Below are 14,909 nucleotides of genomic sequence, written 5' to 3'. Positions count from 1 at the left end.
ATCAAGATAAAGTTAGAGTTGATTGTGAAATCAACTCTAACTTTAACCAACTTAAAGTCAGCTATAACTTTAAATCAACTGTAAGTCTCCGTTTTACGAAGAGACTAAATAGTCGATTAAAGTTATAGCTGATCACCATGACTTAATTATTGATTTAGTCAAAACGAAAAACACAGGACGAGGCTGGTTTCCGTTACTGTCTGCTTAAAAACAATACAATACATAAAGCAAAACAAACAACAAAAACATGTATGTACATGATTGTTTGCCACGGCCACGGAAGCGTAGTCTGCTAGTGCGACGCAGTATTATTAGCGCTACAGCCGCTGAATTAGAAGTATGTTTGCAACAGAACTACAAAATATGCCGTTTTGCATTGTATTGAAGAGAGTAGTCGATAGATCTAGCACATCTCGAGCTCAACGAAAATCTGCGTACGTGCGTACCGTAAAGATCCCGCACACTACGTGGATCTCTCAGTAAACCCAACTTTTTAACAGTATTCATTGACGTGGATATAAACGTTAAGTAACTGACTGTCCAAGGTGAAGGTCGTGTATGCATTGTTTCAAGTCTTGTGTGTTTACGTGTAGGATTATGGAAACTTGTGAGAGTGTGGTGACTACAGTAGCTTGTTTTTACCTCTACGGCGCAGATCGGCTTTGTAAAGAATAGATCGCGAGTCTACATGTCGAAATTCTAGACCTAGTAGACGCTCTAGTCTGCAGTGTTACGGTAAATACAAACGACTCGCTGTAACGTTACTTACCCTTAGGCCTAACGTTAGGCCTATTCACTGGTTAGATCTTACTGTCGTACTCGGTGCTATAGAATTAAACTCTTTATTTTCTGTATCTAGGCTTACTAAACTCTTAATTAGTATCCATTGACGAACTAGCTCTACGTAGGCCTGCGCACGTCAGAAATCACTGGTTTCCTCGCATATGGGTTCTTTGGCAAGATATGCATTGCACACAGACGCGGTTCCAGTTACTCGGTTACTTGCCCTTGCTGGCGATGGCTTGATTGGCAGGCCAGCGGGCCGAGGCGCCGGGCGCACAGGCTGGGATTGAGACTGCTGTCTAACATTAGAAACCAAGCAAGAAATGTGTTGCTATGTTCCTTTCAATTGTTTGTGAGTAAAGTACACAAGGATGTAGACAACAAGAATTGCAAGAAACGTTCCCCAGAGAGTAACGATGGTGTACATTACTGTGTACATGTAGGTATATTAAAGTGCCCTACGACAACACTGACAATAACATCTAGCTAAGTTTTTTATAACACCTTGTCTATACCTACACCTTGAACTTTACCAACACATGGCGTGACAACCTTGGACATTCTTCAACCATGACTCATCAAGCTGATAAAGTGCTTCTCAAAGAAGTAACTTGGTCTACACCATTTTTTTTTTTAAATATGTGAAACTGTAGTTATACTCTTTCATGCTGCTACAGTTGTAGTATAAACCCATGAACTCCCCTGCACATGAAGCTTAAGGAAGAAATGAGAGTCACTGACTCAATCTGAAGCAGCAGGAGCAGGTCAATAATGAGAGAAGTAATAAGGTTTTCATCAGGAGATCATTCCCAGTTTAGCTTTCAATGCAGCTGCCATTCACAATCACATCAACTCAGTAGAACAGCATGTGTGTGATGCAACTTACAGACCAAGTCAGTACGTTCCACCTAACATGAACTTCCTTCATTGATTGCTAATTAAGAGGTGGGAAGTAATACTGCACCTGGTGCAAAAGGGAGCAAGTGACATGCTGCAGAATTTCCTTTATTTTAAAAACAAAACAAAAACAGTACAACGGACATCATTCTCCCACATCATCACCATGAAGATGAACCGATTCATAAGCATTAAAAAAAAAAATCCAGCTTTTTTTATGATTGAGTTGATACATGAAGCATTGATAAACTGCTTGGAGTGAACATGAGAGATAACAATATGTGATGTATCCGTCACTTCCATCACCAAGGAAGGCAGCATGATGGCGCTGTTATTAAATAAGTGACAACTCCTTGTACCAAGGCATTTCATAATAAGGATATTAATATGCAGAGCTGTAGCCAGGGCAGGCACGTGCAGATAATAGATTGGCATTTTCCAGCTCATGTCTGATTCATGTCTGGCTTATCTCACCTCATGCCCATGTTTTAAATGAAACAATATATCATTTTAATCACAGCTACATAACATTCATTGGAGCTCTTCTATACTATTCAAGTGTTGGACTACTGTAAGTACTTCTTGAGAGACGTAATATGAAACTGAGAATATAACAGTCAAGAGCTAACAGATTTTGGAGCTTTGACACTTTGTAATTTCAAATACATTTTCTTCCATTGATCATGCTTGGATTGTGTTCAAATTTTCATATCCCATTTCTTTTTTTTTTTTTTTGGGGGGGGGGGGGACAGATGGCATCACGAAAAGGCAAGCCAAATACAGTGAGTTTCATGTAAAATAGTATACTGTATTTTCGCATACTGATATTTCGCGAATTAGGAGGTCACAGACATTTTCGCAAGATGCTGTTTTCGCGAATTGACACCAATGCCATCTTACAATCATTGCTAACCTCATGCATGGCGACATTTTCGCACGTTAAATTCGCGATCCAACTGTGATTCGCAAAATTCGCGAAAATTAGACATTCTAATTCTAATCATTCCTGCAACTTTAGTTTTAATTCAATTTTCATTTGCTTTTGTAATGAGCAGTATTGTTACAAGTAACTTCACATATTCTTCTTTGTTACTACATTGTATTGATACCGTGTTATTTTGTGTAAGAAAATGTTTTGTATTGTTGGAAATGAAATAAACGAAATGAAATGAAAAATAAACATTCACGAAAATAACTGCTTATACAGTACATCATGGCAGCAATGAACAGGATTCCTGTGTTCATTGTCAACTTCTATGTCTTTAAGTACATTCTTTAACACTCGGAAACAAGTCAAGTGATGAGTTCCAAGATTATTTTGATACTTCCGTGAACATTGTCAAGTTCTGAAGTTCAGAAAATGCTACAAACATATCACTGACTTTGTCTAAGTGAATACTGGCAGCTGAAATAAGATATGGTATATTTAGCTATGGTCCGAGAATAACTGTAAATATGGATGGTGATTCATGTCTGTTTCGTTTCAGTTTCTATCACACAACATCTCAAACAACCCTGGGAGGGGTGGGGGGGAGGGTCTCCTCAAACTGAGCTCTGCTTCTACACTAACTACTACACTGAACAGCTTGATATGTAGACATGGAAGAAGAAACCAAATAAAGCCTTTCTCAAACTTGTATACCTTGATAGACATATACCCTAGCATTAGATGTACAAGTGCATACTCTTAGCTTAGCTTAGCTCTTAGCTTGCCGAAGTCATAATTTTGCACCACATAAGGCACACAAATCCCATAGAGCAGCAGGTTGTCTGGCATGTACAGAGCTAAAATTGTACAAAAGACACAAAAATGATTGATATTTGACTTATAAAACAAATTATCTACACAACATCTGAAGAGCTGCATTGGAATTACACCATAAACATATGAACCAAAAGACCTCAGATATTCTTAAAGAATACCATATATCTATTCATTATTTTTTCATCAATCAAATGAAGTCAATGACTGTCATCGCAAAAATATATCAGAAGAAATATTCAATGATCCTTTGAGACTCTCATTTCCACCCGAACTCATCCTTTAATCTTCCTTGCCCGGAGATTGCAGATTTCACCCGATAGGTTTTGGTTTGAGAAATCAGCACAGCGTTTGCAGTTGTACATTTCTTATTCGGTGTTGTTGTTTTTCCAGTTGGCCTCAGATGAACATAGTTACGTTCAGATGGGAGCCCTTAACCTCGAGGTTAGGAAACTTCGAGGTTAGAGCTTGTAGTTAGGGACCGTGAAGACGCACTCATAGTTAGCAAACCTCGTCGAGGTTTGCTCGATGTTTCGAGCCATGACAAATCTTATGGTTAGTGCTCTAACCACGAGCCGCGGGGGGTCCCCACTCGTAGTTAAGCACCGTGTGGACACAAAAAACAATGAACTCGAAGTTTAGAGTGACCTCGCCGTGAACTCCAGCCCCCACAATTTCCCTCTGCTTCCGGGTCAACCTCCCAAATGTACACCACAAATACACTACACATGTGCCCGAGGTGAAAAACCTATGACGCACATCACAACAACATCTTTTCTTCCCATGCGCTTGATCTCTGAAACTGAACACGTCGAACTCGCTACTGTATTCTATATTCTTCTCCGACGCTAAAAAATTGTTTTCGACGAATATCTTCATAAAGCATAAAGTCATCAGTGCAGTGCTATCTCTGCATACCATGACAGAGGAAGCTGGTGCCGCCGGTGGGAAAAAGAGTACCGGTAGGCGAGTCCAACAGGGTTGGACTAAAGAAGAAATAGATGCCTTGTTAGCAGTGTGGGCTGAAACTTCCGGTTTTGTGGGTTTAACATCGAGTGGGACCCACTCGTAGTATGGGGGAGCAGAAGCTTAACCTCGAGGTTTCGTAACCTCGAGGTTAAGATTCGTCGTGTGGACACACGTCGTAGTTAGGGGGCAAGAGCTAAACCTCCTAACCTCGAGGTTAGGGCCGGCCGTCTGAACGTAACTATTGTGATGTAACTATGGTACACAAGCCTACAGCCAAGCAGGGGCATGTGAAAAAGAACAAGTATTTTTTGTTGTTGTTTGTTTGTTTGTTTGTTTTTATAAGATTGGTTGGGAAGGAAGGCAGAATTTTCACATAAAACATTGTGCTATTTGTGCCTTCATGCAGTAAACAGCAAAGCATTTTTACAGCAGTTTAATTTCCCACATGAGAAGCTTCAATGTATTTCTTGGAATTTTGTCTGCCGCAGTGCGTGGCAGTAGATTCAGCTGCAGAAACTTGCGGGGAGAAGAAATGGTTCAGGAGGGTTGCGGTACACCTCATCAGAGCAATAAACTGACATGTTACGACTGTTTATATCTAACTGACAGTCCTATTGAGGATGATATGGTTTTTAAAACTAGCACGGAACTGTTTTCAATTGCAATATCATACATGGCAGCTATTAGAAGCTGATGGCGATGCTCCATTAACTGCCACGATTGGGAAGGGAGTATCGTTAATACATCGCTCAGGGGGAGGAAGGGTTGCTGAGGAGGAGGAGGAGAAGGAGTGGAGGAGAGAGAGGAGACGGGATGAGAGGGAATGCATCAGTGACGAGTTCCAAGAAAAGAAAGGAAATCGACATGATAGGAGGAGAAAGAGAATAATAGGATGTACCGCAATAAACTCAGGGGACTGTAATGTAAATACACTGGTACAGGGCAAGGGAGAGAACAAGGGGGTATATAAATAGATAATGCTAGCCTGATCCCATGGCTTTGGACTTCTACAACATTAACCAGGTGTAATGCAATGAATGCTCAGTCTAGAGGGAGACTTTTTCCACTGATGTATCTATCTTCTAGTCATGCTCATGGGGCATTATGTTGTGTGCAGAGTGATGTTTACAAATTGAACGTGCTTAATGTTGGTTCAGAAAAAGCTGCAACAGACTTGAAGCAAGGCTACAAAGAGGGGAGCATTCGGCCAACTGGAGAAAGAAAAGAGCAATCACAGACACAGACATAAACAATTAGATGACAGCCACTCAACATGGTAAGAACATTTGACAGTCGGCCTAACAAAAGGCTGCACAATGTGTACTCAAGGTATCTGGGACTATAGACACGTACATACATCTTGTCATCATGTAATCACTCCAGAGTTCAAATGTAGTTGAACATCGGACCATCATCCTAACTTCATTGCTCATGAACACTATTATACAAACATAGTCGAGCTTTGCCAAGTTATTTATCACTAATGATTTATCTGAGTCTCTCATTTCTTAATACCTCGATCATACAGTTCATATGATCATTTTTTTTTGGTATCAATTAAAGGGTGAATAGAAGACATCATGGCATTGACTTTATGATAAACTGACTAATCATCACTGGTAAGCAGCATTATCTTGCTGTATGGCAGAAGCGTGTATAAAATTTAATCATATTAAATTTCCTGAATGCATTTTCTGTAATTGTGATTCACATATCATACTACGTAGCACTTAGAGTGATTAAATTCATCTTGAGAAAATTAAATCTCCTGTGCTTCATACAGTGGGCATCAAGATCGCAGCACTGCTGGGCAAACAAGCGCGATGACGCCAGTCCTATGGTAAATACATCTTGTGAAATGACTAAGTTAAGACAAGCATGCATTCCAGGTAGACGACACATTCCGCTACAGTCTCTCTGGCGGGCATACCTTGTTCATATTTTCATATCAAACATACCAGAAGAGAAAGCAAACCCCTCTCTGTCTGAGCTCCTATCCCAAGTATGGTCCATATACACACAGTATGGCCCTCTGTGGCCAACATTTCATAGGGATGCATTTGCAATCACTCCACAATAGAATAACTTTAGTTACCATAGCAACGACTGATAGAGTCACAGTTGATTTGTTACAGCTCAGCTGTTTTCATGGAAACTGCAATTACCATTTGTCAAAACTGTTGTACACCACTTTATGAAATTGCTGTGCATAGCACCAAATAATTACTTTATGGAACTCACAATCAAAATTACATGGAACAAACAACAGTTCTTGGTTGCTGTTTTTGTTGTTGCTGATGCTGCTACTTAATGGTTGTATCATGAGTATTTTGCATAATAAAATTAATAAAAATCTTTTTACACAGTTCAATGCATGAATAAGGGATGGACATGTTATGGCTTCTACATAGAGCAATTCAACCTTTATATCTTCTTATTATTCTGTTGGAACCACCCATTTTCTTTGCTCATTTTTCCGCTAATAAATTATATTCTTTTCTAGTCAGTTTTCTTCTGTTTACGTTTGTTACATATACTCAAAAAGCTGCATCACTTCAGTGATCCCTTGCATTTATCCTCAGGTTGAATTATCCTTTGGGTTTATAAATTAAGTGTGTGCGTGTGTCTTTCACACAAAACACACAATGCTATAGCTTCTGACCATCCAAGCATTGAGAATTTAGGGTTTCTGGGATGAACACTGAACCAGGGCTTTCTATAGCTCAATCGGCAGAGCACTGGGCTAGCATCCGGAGGTCTCGGGTTCCAATCTCGATGGAATCCCATTTTCTTTGCTCATTTTTCCACTAATTCTTTTTATTTTCTGACAATCCCAAAATCTGTGATTATAGTGGATAAAAGATGACAGAATAAGTGCTGGCATTTGCATTTCAGTGCTGAATGTAAGCTTCTTAACTTGACAACAGTAGGTTCATGAAGAAATCCCCATTTACTGCAATGACAAATTAAGAATTAAAAATATGAATAAACAATGCATCTTTATGCAATATACCGTGTAGTTGCATACACTACAATCAAATGCATGACAGTGATGACCATAGAGTAAAGTAAGCTTCCTGAAATTTCCCGCTACACTTGTCTTTTGTCCTCACGAATGTCACAGGTTACTTTCCCCAAGGAATTGGACTGTACAGTGTATCTCACTATTGTACAGTGTACATGTATCTCACTTTTTCTATGAGAAATACCACTGTAAATTCATACAGAGGTGAATCAAATGCTCTGTAGGCTGTGAACAAAGTTAGATGAAGAACAACCAGCAAAAATTAATTATGATAATTCACGAAATTGCAATACCATTAACCTATTTTGGCAGATTCTGTCTGATAACCCAAAAAGGGAGAGGGCCTTAAAATTTCTCCTAGGATGAAGCAGAAGAGGTGTCACATATAATCGAAGAGGACAGTAGAAGTGAGGGAAATACACTGCCTTGGGGCAAGCTATTAGACAGAGCTATTGGACTACACCAGCGCATTGATTCCTCAAGTTATGCACACAGCATGCCGCAAGTGTAGAGAGGAGCCCCTACCTCCGCAATCCCTGCACCAGACATATACATTCACTTCTCTCCTCTCACTCATAGTATTTGCACAGTCTCATATGTCGGAGAAGGCGGAACATTCAGACACCACAACATCTGACTTCCCTTCACCCCACCCCCCAGGTCGAAGGAAGAAGAAAGTGTTTGAATGGTAAAAGTGAGTCATCAGTTTTGTGTTATAGATTATGTAGGGCAGGTTTGAATTGCATGGGAGAGACACACATCCGGGTGATTCTAATTTGTGTGGGAATGCATAATTGGCAGTGAGTCTCCCCACTTGCACACCAACCATTTGGAATATTAATAATGCAGAGTGGCTACAGTTTGACTACCATCTGACCAGACCTAGAGACTATCAGAACCCCAAGGTACTGTGACTATGCAACAAATTGAGACAGAGAGAGAACAGGAAGACCTACTCAGACAAAGAATAAAAAATCAACCCGTAGAGAATTGCTTTAAAATAAATCATAACTTCAAATTCACAAATTACATTCTCAGGAAGATTGAAGAAACACTGCAATGATCTACTTGTGAATGACAAAAAAAAAAAACCCACACAAAACACACACTATGGAAGTGATATAGATAAATACAGATTTGAAGAAATCAGAAATTCAAAAGGTCAAAATTTTCTGATTAGAATACATTCTTATTACCGTACTTCGGCTTATTAATATCACCTTCAATCCCAATAATCTGTTCGTCAATAAACAAGTTACCTGAAAACCTACAAAAGGAATCCTAACATCACTAACATTCCCTTGAATGAGTCTTTTAGCATCACACAATTATCAAATCTAAATTCAATCCTCTGGTTGCTTCAATAAAAAAAAAAAACACCTTTAATTCTCTTCTTATTCCTTGAAAGGTAGTCATTTTCTTGATACAGCTTGGCTTGGCAATAGATAACATTTATAGTCACCATAGCATATAAGGTATATAAATTCACAGCTGAAGCGGCATGAAAAAGCTTAGAAATTAATGTAATTTTTATCTTTATTTCATTTTTGTGAATGCCAGTGATTTTTTCAATCATTATGAGACAAAATTGTCAAATTCATTATTTCAATACGGTGTAACATTGGGGTCATGAACAAAAAGGTTTGTCATAAAAAATGAGTTGCGATTTCATTTGAATGACAGGTGTTTTTTTTTTCCAACAACTTGCGTAAAGACAATCCTAAAACTTCATGTTTATATGCATCATTTGCTGCAGCTGGGTATATAATGCCATTCATTCCTAAAGAATTGCTGCTGAACAATGACCTTGAATGCAGAAAACTTCTGTATGTGAGTTTCAATAACAGAACTCCCTTATCATGAAACATTTCTCCCTTTAAAACTGTGATAAATTCAATAAGATGTGATAAACAATGGTAAAGCCTTCCCCAAAATATAGAAAAATACTGCAGTGCAATCAAAACAGTAGCAAATACATCTCATTGTCTTCTTCACCCCAGCAATGCGGCATGCTTTGCTGACATTCGCTGCAACCACCATGTACATGTTATACTGCAGCCAGTAGCCAATCTATGGTGCAAGAGAAGCATGAAATTACCAACATGTTTTCATTCATTTGCGTGTATTGCGAGAGGAGGGGAAGAGGCGGGGAATAGCATCGCTTGGCACTGAGAGGGAAGCAGGGCTAAATAGACCATGTTATATGGTGGAGCAGCCCTGCATTTCATACAGGAAAAGATAGACTCAGTTCAGACTGGCAAAAGCTAGTGAATAGGAACTCATTTCAGATACACAGTCTCCTGATCAGGTGTATTGTCTCAACATTCCTTGCAAGCCAACTGACATGTGCTCCTTTCATGGTTCATACCTCCCTGAACGTTCCATCTACTGGCAGGGCAGCAGTCCAAGACTAAACATGTTAACAGGGGGTCTGTCAATTAAAGATTATAGTCCAACGACAAATTACTCCAAGAATAGTCTTTGTCAATTACAGAATATGAAGTCCATAAGTGTGAAGGATTGAAGATCTTTTAAATACAACACCAGAAAACAAAACTATCCTCTTGTGGCTCATTTCATACTTACAAAATGAAGAGAAAATGGGAAAAATTAACCACACTAGACAACTGGGTCAGATATGATCATTATAGCATTGACATGTATTCTTAACATTAATCATATTCAGTTTGTCCTTTAATAAACCTCTTGAATTTGAAAGAGATATTCAGATAAGAAGCTATTGAAATCAGAGGACATGTTGTTAATCTTGCTCTGCCTGCCTATGATCACTTTGACAGAAATATTTCGCATACATTTTACTGGGAGGGGCTGTATATTGCACTCTGTTTGCGGAGGTGTGTGTGTAAACTGTAGAATTGCAGCATTTATCACATTGTGAATTACTGTATTTCTAGATAACAGGAAGGCCACCTTCTTTCCTGTAACACAAAAATTCTCCGCAGGGTCTAAAGTGCATTTTGTAACTCAGTCCCTAGGCCAAAGGGTCATACTGAGAATAACTCACCACCACAGACAAAAATATATTATGTGGTCAAAACATATACAGATCAGTGATGGATCAAGCTACAATCCAGTGACAAAACCAGTGAGGATTGAAATCATTACATTGTGAATAGCGACATCAAGTCAGCTAATAAATTTCAGAATTTGACTGGTTGTCGACGGAGCTAGAATGAAATGATGTGTATACTTAGTATTATGTACAAATGTAGACCATAAATATTGCTCTGTCTACCATATAATTGTAATACAACACTTGTGATATCACACAAGGGACTTATATTTTCCCCTCAAGACAATTTTTTTTTTTTTTTTTTTTTTTTTGCGCAGTGTGCAGCTCAGCGTGCAGCACTGAGGGAAAATAAAATCTCTTGCGGGAAAATATAACTCATGCAGGTATGTCAAGTGTTATAGTCCATCTCAAAAGGGCGATACCTGTATAATATGGAGTGTATACGTATGCATATATTTTGAAACAGCATGTAATTTCTTCATTTAAAAAAACTTTTATTAAAAGAATTCAGGAGCTGCAAAACTATACAGATATTCTTCTTTTTTTAGATACATTTCATCCTTTCAATATCTATAAACTCTGAAAGAAGAAAAATGGTGACCTAATTAATTGTATATCCAAAAAGTCATTGTGGCATTACTTTACGAAATTCTTTACCTTACACCAAAGGTAACTGAAAAAAATTATCTTCAAAACAATTAAATGACTACTTTCTACCTCTTAAAACAGAAGTATTAATATATGTGATCTAAAGAGTAAATTCATAACAATATGTATGATTTGTTTCTTTCTTCTTCTTCAGAGGTTAAGGAGTTATCACATCTTGCACTTTATTCATCTATTTATACATCTCAATCCTTTCAAATGAATCATGCTGCGTCCTCCCTACTTTTCATTTGATTATTTGTTTCTCTGTGATACCTAGTTAATTCTACCTTTTACTTACCACTGCAAGTGCACATTATTTTGCACTCTCAAGTATGTTTTTCATATACAATGTCATCCATGTTTTATTTATTTATAAATATCTTGTATTTTAACAGACTTGTTGAAAACCAGCTGTAAGCTGAATGCAAGTGTTTCATCTTCTGTGAATGAATAGATAAACCAAATGAACTAAATTCTGCTTGAGGGCTTGACCACAGTCAAGAAAAATCTATGCAACATACTCTGTACTTGCCAAAATTTTACATTGCTCTAGTCAGCTTACAGTACCAAGGAAATTTCATAGAACTTCAGAAGCCTTGTACTGTATCCTGAAGCAGGAATTCCCAAAGGAAGGGGAAACACCTACCCACAAAGATGGGCTTCCCTTGAGTCTATAATCTCAGCTAGAACCAATACATCAGAACAACAAATGAAACACAATGAAATTTAAGATCTACGATTTTGACAAAATATCATTCTGTTTGCTGGAAATAAGACTTTGTCAAAAGTGAAGCCACTCAAATGTGAAGAGAGACCTGCAATTGGCATGCAGCCCAAAGTTCAGCTGATGCAAGTAATGACAATGTAAATATTTATTGAGGAACTTTTTGTAAAGAATCTTACTCTGTTTGCTGCAACCAAGACTTTGTCCAAGAAGCGGAGCCACTCGAAGACAAAGATGGGCTTCTTGGAGTCTGCGATCTGGGCCAGGGCCTCCTCATTGAGCAGCAAACTGTGTGAGAGTTCCATGACTGGGTCCTCTTCTGTCTCATCCCCCTCAGCTCCAGAATGTGAGGAAGAGCTCTGCTTGCTACCCGTGGTGGATCTGGGTGAGGACGGAATGGGCGGGGCAGGAATGAGTGGGGTCCGGTAGAGATGGGGGCGGACCAGGATTGATGGGACATGGAGGATAGGGGAGGGAGAAAGAAGTAAATATCAGGGAGAAATGTGTTAGAATTTGCATGTGTGTGTGTGTGTGTGTGTGTGTGTGAGAGACAGAAAGAGACAGAGAGATGAAAAGAAAAAGAAAAGCAATAGAGAGAAAAACAGGAAAAGAAAATTGAATAACATCAAGCATCTGAAGTATTTCTCAAATCACAAACCATTTGGGTTGTACACACAATGAATCATCTGTCACTACGGGTCAGAGAACTACTTTCCTGTAAAGTATTTAAACATCTGCCTGTAAGTGTTACTTTGATGCCAAGCCAACTTAATTGGAATAAAACACTGTTAAGGAGATCACCGGTGGAAAAAAAAAAGGACTACTTATAATGTGAAAGACTTGTAAACTGTTGGCTGAAAGAGCCTTCAGAAGAAAGTGAATTACGTAATCATTTGAATCATATTCAGGGACTGCTTTTTTGCAAACCATTGAAGGTTTCTAACACATTTCATTTGGAAATGGTACATGTATTTCATATATCACAACATAATTTCATTTAGTGCATTACTACTACAAAAGGAACTAAAGGAACTATAGTACATATACTTGTAAACATAGTTTAGCCTGTTATATTTCCTTGAGCAAGTGATTAATCTTGAGCAAGTGATTAATTCATGAACTGCAATGTTCTCATTAATTTGGACATCAACGCATGTATACAAAGGCAAAACAGGAATGTATGGGATGTCAAGCCTAAGCCATTTTTTTTATTTATTTTTTTTTTAAATCAACCAGTGATGGGTTCCAATCCATGAAACGTGACACGGAACATCACAGACTATGTAGAGACTGTGGGTTATCTCTGGGATGGGAGCAGTAAATCAGGAATAGATCATATTTATGACCAATTAATATTTTGATTATCTCAATGACTTCTCAGAGTCTTCATCAGTGGAACTCCAACCTCCAAGGAATCTAGATTGTAATTGATTGTGGGCCTGACTCCCTTCAAGGTTTAAATTAAGACACTGGGGCTCCTTGCTAATTCAAGGCACACTGAAGAGAATGCTTCCATTACAATGAATGTGACAGTGTAATGTGGCATCATTACTACACATACTGAAGACATGTTTCAGTATAAATATCATCGCACCACAGAACCTGGACCAACTTTCCATTTCACTTCCTTATCACAATCCTTCCTCGGGACAACAGCACTCTTGGGAAAGCCCATCTGAATCATTTCCAATAAAAATTCCATAACTGCAGATGACATTTGTTATTCATGGGGCAGCAGGTTACTAAATTTGGGCTCACTAAAAATAACAGAGATGGGACTGGAAGCATTCAGTAATTTCCTTTCATATAGACTGCATTTTCACAGTATTCTCCACTTTCCATATGGACAAATGACTAAACCTCTGAGATCACTGTTACTTGACAGTCATGAATAACATGTCAAGATATAAATTGATCATGAGTCATTTAGTCAAGATACATAATGTATGGTTAGCTCTGATGAGTCATTAAAGGGACTGTACAGTTCTGGTTGAGGTGAGGATTTAGCTTTTAATGTTTTGCGAGATATTCAGAAAGAAACCACTCTATAAGATGCCAAAGAGCATGCAATTCTAAGAGGTATCAAAAATTTATTTGATGTAATTGTAAAACGGTTTTGAAATGGCTGAGATATCCAAAAACAAATTGAACCAAAGAGATCCTAATAAAAGGCGTGGCCTGTCACTTTTTATTATCATCACTTTTTTGGATATCTCAGTCATTTGAAAACCAATTTTCATCAATGAATCCTTCTTAACCCATATCGGGCCAACGCACTTGTGTAAACAAACACCGCAGTGGCCCAGCACCGTTTGCACACACACGCGACAGGCAGACACTCTCCAAACAAACGCTGTTCATTAGCAAACAGTAAAGAAAACATAGACAAGTTATATATCATTTGAAAGAGGATAAAATTCCCTTTTAAATGATATATGACATGCTGCCATTCAATGCACAGTACAGTCATAGCACTCAGCAGAAGTGAAGTACAGTCATCCAAAAGTTACGAAATCAATGTGTTTGTTTGCTTTCATTCATGGATTAAAATTAGCCAAATGCTGTAATTTTCCACATCCAGTACCGGAAATGAAATGATCAGAGTGTCAGCTCTCTGGACATATAACTATCATGACCACTGATACAATAATTGCAGGTTTATGTTTACATTTATGACGATGAAGCCATTGCAAGTGCACGGGAAATCGATGGTATAATGTGTGCATCCTATAGTTTCTTGAAGCGAAACTCGTCACAATAGATACAGCTACAGCTTTTCAGGTTCGACTGAATTATATAATTATTGTACATACATACTGGATGTACATGTAGGACTATTATCACAGTCGAATCATCGCCCTGCAAGTGTCCATACCTCCTCAAAAACTGCTGCAGAAAATCCAGAATCGAGCAGCACTCCGTACAGCTTTACATAGTACCCACTGACGCTTTGTGGTTATTCGCGTTATTCCATGTAAACACACATTTTTTCCGATGATTTTTACGAATTTGTTGGCGTTCCACTGACAAAACCTTCTTGAATTATCACAGACAGTGTAGCAAAGCA

The 14,909-nt window shown here is 38.4% G+C and overlaps 1 protein-coding gene across 1 annotated transcript in view; it reads right to left on the bottom strand.

Moving 5' to 3' along the window:
- Window positions 1-14,909, bottom strand: part of LOC140233095 (HEAT repeat-containing protein 5B-like) — an 80,895-nt gene that overhangs the window by 38,043 nt on the left and 27,943 nt on the right. Inside the window, exon 3 of the mRNA XM_072313211.1 lies at window positions 12,022-12,223. Coding sequence (XP_072169312.1) covers window positions 12,022-12,147 — 126 coding nt within the window. The 5' untranslated portion in view covers window positions 12,148-12,223. The remainder of the gene's footprint in view (window positions 1-12,021; window positions 12,224-14,909) is intronic.

Source organism: Diadema setosum, chromosome 1 (assembly GCF_964275005.1).
Source record: "Diadema setosum chromosome 1, eeDiaSeto1, whole genome shotgun sequence".
Classification (NCBI taxonomy): domain Eukaryota; kingdom Metazoa; phylum Echinodermata; class Echinoidea; order Diadematoida; family Diadematidae; genus Diadema; species Diadema setosum.
Note: the sequence above shows the minus strand (reverse complement) of the source record. Positions and strands in the feature narration are given on the sequence as shown.